This window comes from Eutrigla gurnardus (genome assembly GCF_963514095.1).
Source record: "Eutrigla gurnardus genome assembly, chromosome: 20".
NCBI classification, from domain to species: domain Eukaryota; kingdom Metazoa; phylum Chordata; class Actinopteri; order Perciformes; family Triglidae; genus Eutrigla; species Eutrigla gurnardus.
This window is the reverse complement of record NC_139931.1, coordinates 12,935,149-12,953,922: the sequence shown is the minus strand read 5'-3', so window position 1 is coordinate 12,953,922 and position 18,774 is coordinate 12,935,149. Positions and strand designations below refer to the sequence as shown.

General features: G+C 42.8%; 1 protein-coding gene and 1 long non-coding RNA gene across 6 annotated transcripts; one reads left to right on the top strand and one right to left on the bottom strand.

Moving 5' to 3' along the window:
• The first annotated feature begins 475 nt into the window (after positions 1 to 475).
• Positions 476 to 16,353, top strand: ppp1r1b (protein phosphatase 1, regulatory (inhibitor) subunit 1B). Of its 5 annotated transcripts, none has more exons than XM_084037647.1 (6): positions 480 to 812; positions 867 to 956; positions 12,296 to 12,385; positions 12,821 to 12,896; positions 14,213 to 14,341; positions 15,607 to 16,353. In XM_084037647.1, exons 1-6 carry the CDS (start codon positions 789 to 791, stop codon positions 15,780 to 15,782), a joined length of 585 nt encoding a protein of 194 aa, XP_083893773.1. In that variant the 5' UTR covers positions 480 to 788; the 3' UTR covers positions 15,783 to 16,353. The 5 variants fall into 5 exon arrangements, with proteins under 5 accessions (XP_083893775.1, XP_083893771.1, XP_083893773.1 ...); XM_084037648.1 differs by having other exon boundaries at positions 482 to 812; positions 12,296 to 12,379; XM_084037645.1 differs by having other exon boundaries at positions 478 to 956.
• LOC311031366 lies at positions 16,252 to 17,919 on the bottom strand. The gene is made up of 2 exons (XR_014599074.1): positions 16,439 to 17,919; positions 16,252 to 16,407 (listed from the first exon to the last, which is right to left on the bottom strand). It is a non-coding gene; the product is annotated as an uncharacterized lncRNA (long non-coding RNA).
• Positions 17,920 to 18,774: the final 855 nt, after the last annotated feature.

Genomic DNA, 18,774 nt, shown 5'->3' with positions numbered 1-18,774 from the left:
CTCAGTTATTGATGTATCTCTAAAACGGAAGACACATTTGCTAGCTCAAGCATTTCACTGTAACTCTGATGGGTCATTAATTGAAAATCATTGGTAATAGTATCACATATAACACCAACCAGCTTCATTAATCTACTGTTTAGCTGCAGGATTCCCATGTCCATTCCTCGCTGCATACTCCACACATCTCTCTTCTTGTTTATCCCTCCTTGCACTCCCTACTGCCTCCCTCACTCAGCATAAATCTCTCATTCACAAATAGAGGCCAAAAGAGGCTCAACTGATGTGATGAGATTATTTTTTTTCTGATTACAAATCAACCTCAGCTTAGATAGCTAGAAAAAAACATACCCCCACCCCCCTGTTACATCCTCTTTCCTCTCCTCCCCTATTTGCTCTGGCCCCTCCCATCTCCTCTGATATCTCCACCTTCTTTCGGACCTTGGCCCCTCCCCTCCCACTTTTCTCCCCCAAAGCCACATCTAAGGACCTGCTTCGTTCACTCCAGCTGCACAGGTTGTAAAGGAAGGGGAGAGGGAGAACAGCAGAGGTAGAGGAGAACATTAGCAACTGCTGCAGAGGGAAAGAGGACAGGAGGTGAAAAAGATTGCATTTAGTGTATTGTTTTTCCAAGAGAAGAAGGGAGTCAGGGTGTGAAGGAGTGAGGCAGGAGAGAGGACACAAGTCTTCCACCCAGCAGCGGGAGGTTCCCCCAGGGAGGTTATAGTGATCTTTGGCAGCGACCCTTCCTCTCCTCCGCTGGGAGTCAGACCCCAGGATCCAGAGCCATGGAGCCCTCTGTGTCGACCAAGGTTGAGGGGGAGCCCAAGGAGAGGAAGAAGATCCAATTTGCTGTGTCGACCGAGGTTGAGGGGGAGCATAAGGAGAGGAAGAAGATCCAATTTGCTGTGCCGGCCTCTGTGCCGACCAACCTGGACCCTCGGCAAGTGGAGATGGTGAGCAGGCTGTGGACAGATTGGTGTTTGACCCAGGGGGAAAAAAATGTATTTCTGAGGGTTCTGTTTTTAGCTTCAACTTCAGCTTCTTATTTTTAGCGTTTGATTTGAATTTTAAGTGTTTCAGCTGGATTTCTTACTGACTAATTCCCCCCCTGCATTAAAAGGGAGGCGGCATGGTTTAGTGTAAAGCTATGAAATGTTTTTTTCTCCACTTTAGAACATCTACACTCTGCATCACCCTTTCTCTCTGCTTCGGTTCTGTCCTGATGAGTTGCTCATGCAGGTTTACTGTGTCTGTCTGCCACACGTTTGAGAAATTATGATGAAATTTCCCTCTTGCTGTTTCCTCATGAAGTAACTATGCTGTCTCATCTGGGCTGCTTAAAAAAATGCGACATTGACACAAAAGTCATTATCTTGGGTATGACGCTGTTTTATAACAGAATATTAACATCAAATTATTTTTAGTTGTTTTAGTGTTAATATTTTTTTGTCCTTGGCTTCGTGTTCTTCTTACAACATACAACAAATCCTTCAATCTTGCTGACAGATTCAGCGTGGCCTGTATCATTCTGCAGAATTATTCTGCTCAATTTGAACAGGACAACTCTGATCTTTCTTTTTTTGGCTCCAACACTGGTGGCTCTTATTTTAGAGCAGGGGAAAGTGGGCCAAAGTAAGACCCGTTTGGTGGCGAGGTAGATCGAGGCCAATGGCCCTCCTGAGAGCTCGGGGAGAGATGGAGCAGGAAAGCAAGAGGGAGTTGTGCTGGGCTCTATAAAGCAGAGAAAGACACACAACCTAATCGCTGGGTTCACCTGTCTAGCTTCAACTTCCTCAGTAGCATTCCTTGTTTCACAGTTCGCATCAAAGAAGCTTGTTTGCAAGGAAGTGGGATTATTGCACTTTTTCCACACAAAACAGATTTTTTTCAAGCTTCTCTTTAAAAGTGTGACTTTCTTGCCTTCTATAAACAAGTTGTCTCACCTCACGCTCTCATTTGAGACAGTATTACTAAATACACTAAATGACTTGCTAAAATGGAAATGTTTCGCAACACTTCCACGTTTACAACATTTACACACAAACACTTGTTCTCCTCCTCCCCCTCGTATTTTCTCTATCTTTCATGTCCTGCCATCACTGATCCCTATCATCCCTTCCAAGAAACAACAGGCTATCAATGCACCATATGTGTGCTTCATATATTTAAAAATGTCTCACTTCCGTTTGTTTCGGGGAGGACGTTATTGCTCAATCACCTTATGGTCAAACAGTGATCAGCTATATTTAGGTCCTTGGCTCCCCTCCAGAGGCCGGTCCTGGCCTTTTTCCTGCAAGTGTGTGTGTGTGTGTGTGTGTGTGTGTGTGTGTGTGTGACACCAGTTTATCCACCTAGATGTTCCAAGAGCATGAAACATATAAAGCCTCAGGTTTGTTGTTGATTCTAATCTATTATGAGGTTTGTATGTGTGATTGTGTATGCAAGTGGATCAATGTTGATTGTAACAACAAAGAAAACAAATGTGCTGAAGGGGGAGTATGGGAAAAGTGAAGGGCGTTCACTTATAAGCAGATAGCATCAACCCGGTGCTGATGGGAGTCTCCAGGGACGCGTGGGTGGGCAGGAGTAACGGTTAACGACACTCATTTTATTCCCTTTCCCTTCCTCAGTAATTGCTGTCGCCTACAAGTCCGTCTTTGCTAATGAGTTGCAACGACTATACCATTCTTCTGAACTTGTTATACAAGCAGTAACTCCTTACTCCTTTCTGATAGCATTCAAACCCTCCAAAACTCCTATTCACTGTTACTATAGAGACACAACTGTACAACTGCTTCCCGACATTTGGCATTTAAAAGGTCAACTTTAATGGACTTCTCTGTCTGTCTGTCTGTCTGTCTGTCTGCTAGGTTGTTTACATTGCTGCTGTTACATGTTTGTGGGTATATGTAGGTGTGAATACTCTTTCGCTGTTAATGTGAGAGACGCTTCCTCCCACTCAGTGAGATGTTGCACATTGTGGGAGAAATCAGCAGCTATGCCTCAAAGGTGTAAGATCTGTTTCCACCTTGAGAATGAATGTTGATGTTTACTGAGGAATATATTCTACCATTACTTCTTATTTACTCCTATTGGTATTTAGCCATGTAGATTGTCCTATTTATTTAGTCATGTTTTGAGACACTTGTTGCTTGCATCTCCTTCAGTTTACAGCTTAATGACACTTTCTACTAACCTCAGAAAACAGCATATTTACAAAGACAACCTGCATGTTTCTTCAATAAAGTTTGGATGTGAGGTTTTTTTCCGCTTCACGTCCTCATCACGTCCTCATCACCTCGACGTGTACTAAGAAAGTCCCAATTACTCTATCGAACCCTCCAACACCTTGACTGGAATTTTTCCGTGAACTCATTCATCATCATATTTTCTTTCTTCTTTTCTATTGCCAGCCCTGGCATCTCTTGAGTGTATCTGCAGTTACGTTTTCCCCTCCTATTATCTTCTTAAAATCCTCGTAGAACATTGTTCTTTTTAAAGATGATCACTTTTTTACGAATCTTTTTGTGGTCAGAAGCAAAGTTGTCATTGTCTGCAACAACACAGAGAAAGCACATGGCTGTGTTTACCATCCCTGCCCCCACTCCACACACACACACACACACACACACACACACACACACACACACACACACACACACACACCAATCCTGCGTGCTTTGCAAATGATGTAGGGTAATGTGCACCAATTTACAGGGATTAGGGTCATGGTGCAGACGCTACATCGCTGATTCCCTGCATGTCTGCCTCCCTGTGGACTCAACAAGCGGACATCTCTCTCTATTTCCTCTCTCTTGACTCAATCTGAACTGGTCAGCTCGTCATGAGGCTTTGAATTGACAGGGAACTCAGAATAGAAAAGGGCATCAGTCCAAAGCCTTCCAATGGCAAATACGTTTAAATTTATACAAGGGGTTATGGAGGGCATGCTACACACACACACACACACACACACACACACGCACACACACACAAAGAAGAAGAAGCCCTCCCCAGTTCAGTCTGTGGGTTAAACGTCAAACAACGACCTTTGATGCAGCATGTGTTTGTGGGTAAACATTAGCCGTCTGGGGGACTGTCAACATGCTCTTCCAGAGAGAACATCTTTTTGGATGAAACCATGTGTGCTGGGACTGAGCAAGAGGGTAGTGATCTTTTCCTTACATGTGGACAGCAAAGTCACTGTCGTGGTGTGATTCAGTTTGTCCAATGACGTGACATGTCAAATTTATGAAAAATCATTGTGTTACTTTAAAAGTTGCCTGTCAAAGCAGTTTCTTGATGTTTGTGGTGGCAAAAACTAATTAGGAACGAAATGATTTAAATATGATGAATTGCCTTACTAGAAACCTCAGATTGTTATTACAGTTTGGACTCAATCAATGGACCTCTGTCTTCTGTAGGCTGTATGTGTGTTTGTCCCTCCCTGTTTTTGACAGTCCAGCCTTTTGATTAATTAATGACTCTGCAGAACCGTTAACATGTTCTGTATCTGTCTCCAGCAGTCGAGCACAAAGTTTCCTTTCACGGTGTCCTTTTCCACTCAGGTTTAGCTTATGTGAACAAAAGCCCTTTTATTACATTCAGTCATTTATATGTTATTCTAAAAAACCATGCTGTCATAATTATTATACTAACAAGACAATCTCTCATCTTCTGTGTGCACGGATGTGTGTAATGTGTCAACAGTCAATAAATATTGAGCACGGGTGGAGTGATGCCGCCTGATGACACTGTACACAGTGAGGTGGAAATGCACCAGGCATGCACGGGCACTGTCCAGAACCTGATGGAGGCTTGCAATATCTGCACCACCGCCCCCTTACCCTTTCATGTTATAGTCAACAAGTTCTCTGTTGTCAGTTGGTGTCATTATCTCACTCAGTAACTCACTTGTCACTTCAGGGATCATCATTAATCAAACCAAGTCAGGCTGTAGTCAAGACACTAAGATGATATAGTTTGCACAGAAGTAACAGTGCATCTGAAGCATCTTTTGACTCTGGCTATGATAACAGCAGCGATCTGTTAGAAAGGCAGCAGTGGAGGAGCGGGTTGAGAAATGGAGATAAGGGCCGGAAAAGGACAATCCTTCCTCCTGATTTGACATACAATAGCAGGAGCTGGAGTACCTTTCTCTCATCAAAGAGCCGAAGGATTGTCCGACTGATGTAGGCATATTGAGAGAAGCACTGAGGCGTGACTCAAAACAAATGGGATTGGTCTCAATCGCTGTTTTATCAACACAAAGAAGCTCTGGCATTATGTTATTGCTGCCGTGCCTGTCGTAATCTCCGATTTTCGTCACTGCAGTTGAGACATTTTTTTCCTGTGTTTATCTGCCTGCAACTTAATGAGCTTACACAGGGGCACATTATGTGTTTGGAGGGGGGGGGGGGGGGGAGTAGCCCAATCAAGGTTATGCACAAATATTCCAGCAACACATGGTTTAGGATCTTGAGAACATGAATGAATATTTGGAATTTACATAATCAGGTGATAACTGAAGTTGTTTCATATTTCAATTCAATGCTAATGCTTTTTTTATTTGTATGTTACACCAAGTACAACAAGCAAACATCTGTATTGCTGCATAGCAACCTTTTTTTTTTTCATTCATCACCTGTGGGTACATATGACGTTGCAGATGAGTAACTATAGCTACTCTGTCCTTTCCACCCTGTTGACCTCTGGAACTGGTCTTTGACAGCTACACAATGCGACAACACTTTATATGAGTGTATGAACCATAAAAGCAGAATTATCCGGCAGTGTTTGCAGGCTGTTAGAGGCCATTGTCTCCGTGAGAGCTTTGATTGACATCTCCCCTGTTGTCGCTTCGCCCTGTGTGTTGCTCCAGTGTGCGCTGCGACCTGGCAGGTGGCTTCCTGTCACTCATCAGACGCCGGCAAATGATCTCCATTGTTTTTGTGCCGATAAGCCTTTCTTCCGACAGTCTCTAGAACAACAGGCCAAGCAGCTACCAGCAGCTAATTACATCAATGCTAGGGGGTACTGTGAGACAGAGGAGAAGGGGAGAGAGGGAGACGGATGTCTGAGTGTGTGATGTCATTCTGCCAGTGGGTGCAGCGTAATTACATTTCCTATTTTGGGGTCATTGGAGAAACCCTCCAGATCTCCAGCCCATCTGTTTACTCGGTTAGCCAGTGTCGAGGCCAAAGGTTACCACAGAAGAGTTACGTGAATGTTGGAAAGTAACAGCAACCTCTCTGACTTGTGGGTATTAAAATATGCTGATCGTTTACAATGAATTGCGATGAATATGCAAATCTGACAGACCTCAAAAGCACTGCAGTTTGGGTTGTAATTTGCATTTCCACGTCATTGACCCTCTTTAAAAACGCCTTGAAAAGTGTGTTACTCAGTGAAGTTGAAGCTGCCTGATGGCATCGTCTGTACGTGGGGACTGAGTATAGCCTGAATGTGTCTGACAGAGCTGTTTGTCATATGATATTTTTGATCACCAGCCTTATGCTGTGTATTTGTCATGCTTCTGAAAACATTTTGTCTGAAACCTTTGCCAGGAAGGGGCAGGCTGGTATTTAGGTTTAATCCTAACAGTGAGTCCAATTCATTGAGCAAAAAAATCCTAAAATTCCATTGGGGATATGCTCAGAAACAAAACATTAGGGAGAGATAATGATGCCGGTTAACCGTGCTGATGTGTTGCATCTTGGAGCTCAAAAACAGTTTGGTGTGTTATCTTTTAGCGTCCCGCCACCAAGATCTATATATATGCCGCTAATCTTACTAAAGATATCGATGGGTTTCAGGGGGCAAAACTGCTTCGGCAGGCTACTGTGGGTTAACTGTGGGGAAATTTGGCCCAGTCCTAAATGACAGCAAATCAATGAATTGAGTAAGTTAGCTGGAGACAGGGAGTGTGACCGTCTGAACCAAACTAATATCATTCTTATGAATGATTGACAACACTAATTTAATCATTACCTAGGTAGCTAATGTTGGCCTACAGAAACGTAGAAGTTGTCCCTGCACAGACTTTTGCTGCCTTTAGGACCACCGGGACCCCAGTCTGCCCTTTTAATGGCCTGGACTCATAGTCTCCCCTCATAAGATCCCCTCAGAATACTAAACATTTTTCATCCATCTTTTTGCAGTTGGTGCAGTTTACTGCAGAACAGCAGCTCAGCTGGAGCCTGGCTTTACTAGAAACCCTGTATGCTGATTTCGGCAACCTATTTCTGTCATGACGTTGCCCAGAAGCCATAGACAGCACTATATTTATTATGTGTATTTTAAATTAACTAAACTGTTTGAATTCCAAGTTAACTACCACCCATCACACACTTGCATTATTAGCAAAAAATGCATTTTTGCAATGGTTAACCTTCCAAGATTGATGGAATTTCCAATTCGCAAGTGAACTTACAATATAAATAAGTCCATGGAAAGGTGTTTTATTTGTCAAATATTCGTCTGACCTAAAAATGTACGAAAAGAAAAAAGCACTCAGCTCATAATGAGGGAGATACTTTTTCACCTTATTGTGTTATGGAGCTCAGTGTGAGATTGCACTTAAAGCACCACATGGGGTTCTGCCACTTAATTTTAAACGGCTCGGGGGGCCTGACTTTGTTTAATTGAGTTGCTCTTCAGAGTTCAAACCAGCAAAAGATCATAATAGCAGAGGCAGGGAATAAAGTGCGGCAGAGTGTCGCTCACCCAGAGATGGCCTCAAGAGGAGAGAGAGGGAACTTTGTATTCAGTAGACTTACTCACCTAAGGATGTAAGGAGGAGACGTTTTAAGACAGGGAAACTGGAGGCACAGAAATCATTACAGTGAATTATGTATGTGCTGCTCCATGAAGGTCATTTTCTCTAATTAACGAAACAAAAAGAAATTAAGGAAATTAAGAAGAACAGCAGAGCTACAACACTCAGAAACGAAGGGGGAACATACCTAGATCCCTTTGCACAGATCTTCTCCATATGCCGGTTTCTGGCTTACCATTATGAGTGTTCCCATTGGTTTATGGTATGCCATGCACATAAGTGCTTATTTCTGAGTGATGTAGTGGCATGTGCCTGTGGGCAGATGCCATAACTGCAAATCAATCTTGTACAAATCCATATCTATCCATCCAGAGCTGCAGGTTGCTGCCGGGACACGAGGGAGAGATTCAGAAAAGCTTCATATAGCTCTGGGTAACGCTCGTCCTACATGAGGCCCAGTGTAATGCAGTGCTATTGGACATGAGAGATCTAGGCTGACAAGGAGGGAGATCTTCGGTGTGTTCCTCTATGTGTTATCTCTGCATCCAGGTGAGACTCTCCTCAAGGTGCTCGACTTTTGAGCTCGGGTGCGGGGCAGAGTTTTAGAGCCTTTCTGTCTCCCCCCTCAGGGACCCCTCTGATCTAGTTTATCCTGTCCTACTGCTGCTGCTTTTTATAGGCCCGGCCACGAGAGCACCAGCTTAGAGGACGGCCTCTGGGGAGCAGACCCATATCAGCCATGGCTGCTACGCAAGACTGTGCTGAGCCAACACACACACTGTGTGCACACATGTGTAAAGTCAACATTTACCAATGAGTCATGTACCGCACACAGCACAGCGTGGAGTATTGGATTCCTGCATTTGAGTCCTCCATGACTTCCTGTCCCTAATTAACACTTGACAGACGTATAACTTCATGCAGGTTTAAGGAAATCATCAACAAATCAATGAAAGTAGGAAAATGAAAGTGATTGTTTGATTAAAAACGTAATAAGGGGAGATCAATAGAACTACATAAAGGTGTTGAATACAGCCAAATAGCCTGCCACAATGAATCTAGTTGGAATTCACTCTTCAATTTAATATAAACTGTTGCATTTCTTGCTGTGATCCATGAGCCAGAGCTGTTATTGAGACCAAAGCTCTATGTGAAACCTAGCAAGGTGCTGCTGCCTCTCAGGGAAGCCTGCAGGCATGCACCTGTGGTCGCTGAAAGGCCACGGCAGCAGCCTGCTTAGAGCCCCTCAGTGCAAGTTCACAGCAGCTCGACTGATCTTGGTACAAAAACAATGGCTGGCATCGAAGGAGGGGGTTTGGGGGATTGGGGGCAGGGGGTTTAGAGAAGTGGAGGGGGGGGGGCATAATACGTAGCAGGAGTAATCTCACACTCCAGTGTTGATAAATGAGGAAGTCGCATACGTGTTATGTAACTCAGGGAGAGTGGCCTTGGTTTTAAGGCTGGAAAATTACAAGTCACTAATGTAATCTGGCATTGCCAAAGTCAAACAGTAGCATGCCGCTACTGTCACCGATCTCTCTCTGTGTGTAAATGTGCATAAAATAAAGTGACACTTGTGTTTTGCTTGTTACAAAAGGCTTTTCTTGTCATTTCATATATTTGACAACCTGTTACTCGGAGCTGGACTGTTGTCTTTCTCCTGGTTTAGGAGGTCGAGTTTCGGCATTTCACAAGATCTCCGAGACGATTACATGACGACATTAGGACATTTCCTTCATAGAGTGCAATGACACAAACTTGAGCATCACTTTAACTAAATCATTGTAAATTAATTAAGTGAAAAACAGAAGTAGAACTGAAATGAGGTAAAAGCTATTTTGTAGGGTTTAAAAGAGAGAAGTGACTTCAAAACAAGTGATGTTATGATATGAAAATTTGTATGAACCAGAGTTTATTGGGGCTGAAACAAACAATTGTTTTCATTATCGAATAATCTGCGGATTATTGTCCAGAGTAATTGTTGTTTAATCTGTTAGATGTCAGGAAATAGATCTCGTGAACTTACAAATAAATACACCTTACTACAAATACAATGTCTGCATGGGGGACTTACAGTGGACAAATCCCAGTTCTCCCAGTTCATTGGCTTTAATGTCACAGGACTTCGGCATAGGCTTGGTCATGACAACATCTGGTGTCTGCTCTCTCGTGTGTGTCTGTGTGAGACTCCTCAGGCTGCTCCTGCCAGGCTGGTAGCAGGTGTCAGGAAGGCCGAGGCAGCAGGGTTCACAGCAGGATGGAGCCCCAGGCCTCCACACATTTCCAGGGGGAGAGGTGGGGCGGCCTGTGGACAAGTAAAGACAGAAAGAGATAGGTTGGGGACAGGAAGGGACTGGCAAGTCAGCAAGTAATGGGATAATAACAGGAATTTAGTTATGACGCATTCTGGTGATGGAAATGTCGCTGTCAAGGAATGATGGATGGATATGGAAGTAAACGGTATAGAGGATGGAGTGAGATGGGAAAAGAGAGATGAATGAGAGATGGTGGGAGGGATCCACGGGGGGACAGGACAGCTGGAAGTTGCGTGACGAGATTAAAATGTGTATCTGGTGTCATAAATAAGGGTGAAATCCACGCTCGATTACTCTGTGTTGTCGTGTGTGACAGCAGTGGCTTTCCACCACGTGGCCCAGCAAGCCTCTGCTTTGGCAACATGTGCCCGGCCGCAATGACGCACACTTTGCTCAACGCGATGGAGGGGAACCAGACACAAACACATCTCTCTTTATGGAGCAGTTTAATGCAAAATAGAGCCAGGCTACTTAACTTTACCTGTGATGTTATGTGGTGTTGTAAACAGCAGGCAGGGGTTCATGCCATGGCCAAGGTTGGCTTGCTCTACAGAGGACGCACTTCAATACCTTGTTTGTCTGACCTGCCAAGTCCACTTACTGGAGCTGCACTGCTTTCACTCTCAGCACACCTTATTTTATCCAACTGAATTATATTTTATAGATGTCAGCTATTAATCCTTTAGAACTGTGGGAAATTAAGCGAAAGTACTGAGTTCTGCATGTAAATTTGTCTATGTAGCAAAGGCCTCACACATTCAGTTCAGGAGTGTTCAGTATTGTTATTAAAGCGATATGCCAAACTTATCTTTTGGGTATCAAACAGTCATTTCCTGTTTGCTTGAAATGTGGCTTGTGAACGTTTTGTGGTATGCTCCTTCATGGTGAACAGAGGCTGTTTTAAACTTGAATTTGTGTTGTCACGGTAGAGAAATGTAGGGTCTCACACCACAAAATCGTGTAGGGTGGCAACTTACAAATAGTTTCATTTTCACATAACAAAGTTATATTTTTGTTTGCTCTCATGTGACAGTCGCGTGGTCTTATTGTTAGCTTATTACTTCTGGCAATTGCATTCACACTTCAGAAGGGAAAAAGATCATTTGTGAATATTGACCCTGCCTGGAGTTTAGCATTTTTTTTTTTCAACCAGAACTGACACAGAGGGTGGTGCTAAGTGCAATTGAACGCTGAATAAGACATTTTTAGGTGACCAAAATGTTAACTTTCATGAACTGAAAACACACTGTGAAAAATGCACGATGAAAACCAGACGACTCTGAGGCCGGACCACAAGACAGCATTAGTCATGTTGACAAGCTTTATTAGGGGATTAAATCAAGTGAGAAGGAAGGTCATTTTCAAATAGACTTCTGTACAATTGCAACCAGGTGAGTCGCCCCCTGCAGGCCATTTGACAGAATGCAAGTTTAAGTCACTTTTTTGTCATTAAAGGTCATTTTACATCACCTATCTCTGTGTGGTTGTGCGTTTGGGTCTCATGCCTCTACTCGTGTCACAGGCTTCACTTCTCAGAATCGGAGGTTGCAGGCAGGGCACATTATTGGTGAGCTGAAGGGTCTGAGTCAGGCATTTAAGGACAGTGAGTTTACTGTGGTGAAGTGCAGCCCTGCAGTCCGTCTGGCTGTGTGTTTGGAGAGGGAGACAGTGGAGGGCAGGGGGGTATCCGGGCTCATTGCTGGGGCTCATTTAGTCTCAAATCCTCTTTTGCATGGTTCCTCTGTTTGTGAGGGCGTATATGACCGTACATGGCGCTCTCTCACACACGCTTGTGTGTGTTGTGTGAAGAGGTCATTCAGTGCAAATAAATCCTGCATCAAGAGCTTTAACGCGTCTTAAACTTGAGCAACAAGCATGAATTTAGCTTCTATAGCCTTGTGGACTGTGCACTGTATCTGCCCATGAAATCAGAAAGTTACATAATGAGTCTTCCTCTGCTCTACTGACCGCGGCATGTGGTCTGACCTGACCGGTAGGTTCCTGACTTGTTGACCCAGCAGCCAACTGGGCAGCTGTCCTGATGAAGTCAGCGAGGACCCAGCATGCCCTTCACCAGCGTGAACTGTCAACGATTTCCACTTGATTGACTTTGTGCTGAGCGTTATTAATAATACAGGGTCGGCCAGTTTAATTATTCATTTATTTATGGCTGCCATTTTTGTTTGTGTGTTGTTTATAGATCCGACGCAGGAGGCCAACACCTGCCACACTGTTCAGAGTAGCCGACCAATCATCTCCTGATGATGATCAGTCCACCCATCAGGTAAAGGTGAAGTCAAAACACTTTTCTATGATAAGTGTCTGTGCATCCTCACATGTCCTCCTCCACTCTATCCCAGGAACTAAAGCAACCACCCACCCTCATTTTGTATTTTGTCATGTATTATCTTCTGTCTGCCTCATAATATCATCTCCCAGTTGATATATAATGTTCTAACTTTTTTTTTTAACCCTCTGATATGTCAATCATCAGAAACTCATGCATGTTGTCATCCATGTTCAAACAAAAAGAAAGAAAACAGTCTCACGTCCAGTAGTGAAACTTTTTAAATTAATCATATTAACATATTACATACTGGATTTAAAAGAAAACACACACAAACACAAAAAAACAAGATATTTGACATTTTACTATATCAGTGAAATAAGCATTTTTGTGCTTTAACATATGGAAAAGCTAATGATTGTCTGTCTCTGTCGTCAGTGGGTCGTAGGAGAGAACGGAGTGCTCAAACCAAAGCGTGTCAATCCAAACGTGTACCAGCCTCCATCACTCAAAGGTAGGTGTGAGCAGTATTGTTACTTCAGGTGTTGGTTGTGTGTTGTGATTCATCCTTGTGTTTAAGCCCTTTTTTGTTTTACCGTGCTTCGCTGCAGTCAATTTCCTTCTTGCTTTCAATGCGTCGTAGCAGACAAAGGGAAACATGCATGTGACAGATGGGTAGATATGCATTAAAAGCCTTCATTTCTTTTCTTTTTTCCCCCTCCCTGTGCATGTGTGATATGCATAGGCGGGTTTCCATTTGTCTCTGCTCTTACTGTACACTCTCCAATAGGATCTGTATATTTGTGTGCGACAGATAGAGAGAAAGGGAGATTAGAGTGTGACAGCTGTGAGACACAGAGTGTGAGTCTAGGAAAGTCTGGATCATCCTGGATTACAGTCAGTTGTGTATACAGCTGTGACACACACACACACACACACACACACACGGACGCACATGTATAGGCAGGACAAAAAACATGTTTATGAACACAAACATGTTCTTTCGTTTCTAGATGCATGCATGCACTTCCTGCTAGAAGCAAAGGTCGTCATGACTTATCAGCACAGCTTACTTTAATGGGGATTTCTGGGTTTGTGTTGCATGTTGAGTGATGATATAATGAGCCAGGAAGCCTCGTCCCTGCGTCAGAAATCTGTCCTTCATCAGCTCCTGGGCCGAGAGTGGAAGAGAGAGAGAGAGCTGCCTCAGAATCATTTTCTAATTACATAACCTACTCGAATAAGTGAGTCAGTGTATCTGAGGGTGGGGAACAGAGGGAGAGAAGTCAAGGCGGCCCACTGGAAGTGAGATGGGAGTTGAGGTAATTTCGCAAAAGAGAGGCGAGTGATTAGGGAGGGAGAAGAGAGTGAGTCAGCACTGCCAAGCGGGAGCTCTGAGGAGGGCAGGCGGTCGAGGAAAGACGAGGGTACACACAAACAGACGGGAGAAGAGGGCGAGAGGAGGGACGGAAAACAACCGCAGAGGCTCCAAAAACTCTGTGTGCGATACCGTTTTTCAGTTGCCTGCCTGCCTGCCTGCCTGTCTGTCTGTCAGTGCATGTGTTTAATTGGCTTCCTGTCTGTCTTGCATGCATTCAAAAACTCCTGTGAGGGTTGATACAAACTGACAGTGTTGAAGCTTGGTAAAACCAAAACAACATATCCCTCTATCCCTGTGTTTGTGTGGTCATCTCCCTGTGTGTGTGTGTGTGTGTGTGTGTGTGTGTGTGTGTGTGTGTGTGTGTGTGTGTGTGTGTGTGTGTGTGTGTGTGTGTGTGTGTGTGTGATTGTGTGTGTGTGTGTGTCTGTGCTGTCTTTACTTGTGTGTAGCTGTGCAGAAGATGGCCGAAGCACATATGCAGAACCTAGGGGTCTACCCCCCTTTGGAAGACCCTGAAGGGGAGGAGGATGAGGACCAGGGAAAGGAGGGGGAGGAAACATCTCCCACCAAAGCTGCTGGTGAGAGGGAGGCTCTCTGTCAACTGGCAACAACAGTGGGAGCAAGCACAACAATGTTGTCGTTGTTTTAAAGAATGAAATCACCCGGTGGCACTTTAACACTGCGTAAAACAGAAGCGCTTGCATCGTGCCTTCATTTTCTACACCTGGTTTAGCTGTTTAGTTTTGTGTATTTTTCTTATCTGCTTACGAAAAGAGAAGATAAGGTTAATGGTGTACTTGAGAAATTTTCACCACAGATCCAATCTACTTTAATAGAACTAAATATGTGTTTAAAAATCCAATGATGTTGATATCACATATCAGACTTGCCACTATATGCATTTACTTTTTTTTTTGCACATACACTCTCTTACTATTTTGTTTTATGCAGCAAAATTATCGGTTTTGAATCTCCATTATATCACAGGAGAAGAGTGGCATTTCATTCAGAATTATAGCTCTGTCAGCCCAGATGACAGGTTCTCTCCATAAATCCCTTTGTGGAAGCCTGCGGAAACACAAAGCACCCAAACGGGACGCTGAAAGATCCTGATTGGTTCCTTTGATTACCGTTCATCTGTTCTTTCAGTCATGCAACACAGTTCGGGCTCGGCCTTTGTAATCACAGGCAGGAGGTAAATTAAGGGAAACAAGTTATTCAATCAGCTGTTACAAGATGTCACAAGATCGGCATCTAATAAAAGACGTATAAATCTTGAGAGCAAGCTTGCACAGTCTCCTTCCCAGTCTCATCCAGCAGTGGGTTTGCAGCTTAGGAAGGGACACATGAGCTCAAAATGCATGTAAACTCACCAGAAATGTTACTTTAAAATGGCCAGCCCATTTCTGAATTGCGTATGTGTCAATCTATGTGGTTCTCAATCAAACTAAATTAGCAGTTATGATTAGAAAATAACATCTTACATATATTCTGAACATTTTCTCCTATAGAGAGAGACATTCTGTGGATTAGGGCTGCAACTACATACCGATTATTTTCAAAAACTCTAAGACGCTCTATTTACTGTCATAGAATACTTTAAAGAAATGTCCATAACAACATATAATAAAATAGTTGCCTTTTCTGTCGAGCGACTAATCAATGACTCAACTAATTGTTCCAACTCCACTCTCACTACTAGTGTCTTCCTGCCTTCCAGTTATCTCCAGTTAACTCCACAGAGACACACGACAGGTCTACTTATGATTCTTTTATATCAACGGTTACAATTACCAAAAGCAATTTTACTACTTCCTTTGACATCAGTCTTTTGACGCCACAGATCACCAAGAGACGGCGACCACCGAGCAGTCAGACAAGTTTTCCAGCGTGAGAGAGACGGCGAAGCAGATCCAAGCAGCACAAGAGGAAGACGAGGAGGAGGAGGAGGAGGAGGAGGAAGAAGAGGGGGACAAAATCAAGGAAACGACAGAGGAGAACAGTCGGGGGAGTAACTGAGAGAGAGAAAGACGGTGAGGGAGGGGGATAAACATTTAGAGGGAACAACTGGGGAGTGAAGATGTTTTGTCAGGTGGTTAAAATCTGAAGAACTCAAAGGAGGTGGGGAAACGGGTGTGTTCAGTTTTGTGGATGTGTGCAGATGAGTGAATGGAATCCGTGAAATCAAACGAGAGTGAGCAGCGATCTGTATACCGTACTCCACCTCTAAAGTTCGAAAGGTAACGGTGGATTAAAGACCGGACAGAGGGGCTGTTTGTGTATGAGCAGGTGAGGAAAGATCTGCCGACAGAGCAGCCAATAGACGCCACTTTGGCCCCGAGGTCCCTTTGTTCATAATGAGCGTGGAGCAGCCAACAAGGTCAACATGACCAAATACCCTGTAGTCCTCCCTCTACCTTTCTGCTTCTGCACAGAGCTAAATGTTCCTTTAAAGGGGGTCATCATCACAACCTCACACACATATAAACTCTCTCTCTCTCTCTCTCTCTCTCTCTCTCTCTCTCTCTCTCTCTCTCTCTCTCTCTCTCTCTCTCTCTCTGGCACATTTTTAACAAAGACTGTCTCTTATCCGACCCCTTTAAAAGTACTTGAAAGTCTTAAAATGTGTGTGCTATTTGTTCCACTTCATCATGTCACGTTCTGATTTGCAGCACAGTCACCGTTGAGATTAAATGTGCATGCACTGCCATCCTCTGGTAGAAGTCGGTTTTAGAATTAAAGTGATACTCCAGCCAATTTATTCAATTAAAATTATAATCCTTAATATTTTCAAAGAGTGAAGTCTACTTTGAATGCTTGTTATGGTCAACATTTTTCATGTTGTGTAATTGCCTCTCTATACGGTAGTTCTCATAAGGGATTCAAATTACATAAAAACAAGGGATTCACAGGAAACAATGCATCATATAATCCCAGACTCCTCTTTTGTAGTTTTATTGCATTAACAGTTTCCTTTTCGCTCTCTGAACACTGTATCAGGGCTGGTTAATTGACTTTAGGGATTATAACTTTAAACCACTGAAAGCTTGAACTAATTAACTTCCAATTGTGACGTTTTTAAAATAAAAGTTAAAAAAACACCTTTATAAACTTCTTGGACCATTTAACATGCTTCTATTCTGCTTAGCAGTATTTTCAAAAAGTACATTTATAATAAAAAGAAGAAAAACTGAAATATTTGGAGTATCACTTTAAGCAAGACTCCTTAATAAGAAGCATAATGTCTTTGTCTATAATTGTGTTAATGAGTGTATGTAAGTGGTTATTTCGTACCACAATATGCTTAATATTGAGTCTTTAAAGGGCAAAGCTACCTCTTATTAGTTTGAAATACAGCACCCAACCATCGCCTCCATGCATCACACATTTGAAGAGGATTCATTGTGAACTGACACCATATTAAGGAATCAAAACTAAAATCCAATACTGTTGACTCATTTGGGAATCTCACTGTGCTTACAGATTCCTCTTTTTAGGTTAACACTTTTCTATAGTCATCTTTTTAATTGTACGTCTGGATCTGTCGTAAGAGCTATTTTTGTAATCTAACATCCAATGTCTGAGTAGCTCAGCTCTGTCCTGTTTCTATACTGTCTACGGTTACTGAATGACTGACAATTGAGCCAAATGGTCACTGCACAACCTTTTCTGAAATCTTTTTACCATAGATATTCACTTGGTTACTCTTTTCTTGCAGTCAACAACAAATTATAAATGTGTTTGTCAGCATCTAGTTAAATTTCCAATTCAAGATACAGGTTTGATGTAGACGTAGATGCATAAGGAGGTTTCCAGTTGTGCCACAGGATGAATAAACTTTGCAATTTGTATCATCTGGGCTGCGCTTTGTATCTAAAAACCGTGTGAAACTTTGACCCCTGACCTGCCCACATCGTGGGATGACTGGACGAGGTTCTGCAGCTGATGTCCTCCCTCCTCCGCTCTCTGTCCACCTCCCCTTTCCACCCAGGTCAGAAGAAAACAAACATGGAAAGACATATTATGAACTCTTATGCTTATTCTGTCTTTATTTGTATCTTGTTTTTTTTCCATTCTCTTGTTTCTCAATGTGATGTAGTTGTTTTGAAGTGAGCAACAATATGATATCAAAATAAACAGTTTTTCCTTTTCTCCTTGAAAATGATTTGTGTATTGTCTGTGTGTGTGTGTGTGTGTGTGTGTGTGTGTGTGTGTGTGTGTGAGAGAGAGAGAGAGAGAGAGAGATCCCTTTCCATTGTCTTCCATTAAAAATAATTATCCAGTGCTGTTTATCAAAACTACTAGTGCTGTTTATCTTGCATTTTAATGAATAAAATCAGCCCTCTTAAACTTGCTGTTGCTGCTATTACAAAAAAAAAAACATAGATATAAAAAAACCTCAAAGTAGGGAAATTACTATTTTTACTTTTCTAATTTTGGTAAACATAAGCAGTATGTAGTGGACGGGCGACATGTAATATAACACTGTAGCTTTTAGGAGTTAAACATCCGGCAAAAATACGTGTTTTAAGGCTTTTAAAATGGCAAATTCTGTTTTCTATCGAGATCGGAAGTACAGTACAGGGTATTCTCTTGTATTGTTTGACACAATTAGCGGTCGTCCTGTCCCATGATTTTTGCCTCGGCATTGACACATCCACCTTGCTCATGCATTTCGGCTTTTCGGTGTTTGCTAGAAGCGTAACATTTCCATTATCTTACAACAGTTCATAGCGGTATATATACTTTGTCACTTTTGAAAGCTTTATTTTGAATGTCCTTACCGGAAGTTTCGGTGCCAGCTTTTGTGTTTTGTGTCTACCTTTACAACTGACACGTTATTTACTAAAAGTTATACACTTGACAACACTAAACTACATAGCTGCATTACACTGCCATACAGTGATTTTTATAGATATGCAGGAACAATGATATGGACTTATATGATGAGAACCTCTTTTTCGGGAGGAACTGATTCTTATGCTGTTTCACTTCCAGTCACATACTCTGA

Bases quoted from the DNA above. Each gene is read 5' to 3' on its own strand.
- ppp1r1b (XM_084037645.1), top strand. From the start codon at position 789: ATGGAGCCCTCTGTGTCGACCAAGGTTGAGGGGGAGCCCAAGGAGAGG. The intron at 957-12,295 runs GTGAGCAGGCTG...TGTTGTTTATAG, and splicing joins ACCCTCGGCAAGTGGAGATG to ATCCGACGCAGGAGGCCAAC. The intron at 12,386-12,820 runs GTGAAGTCAAAA...CTCTGTCGTCAG, and splicing joins AGTCCACCCATCAGGTAAAG to TGGGTCGTAGGAGAGAACGG.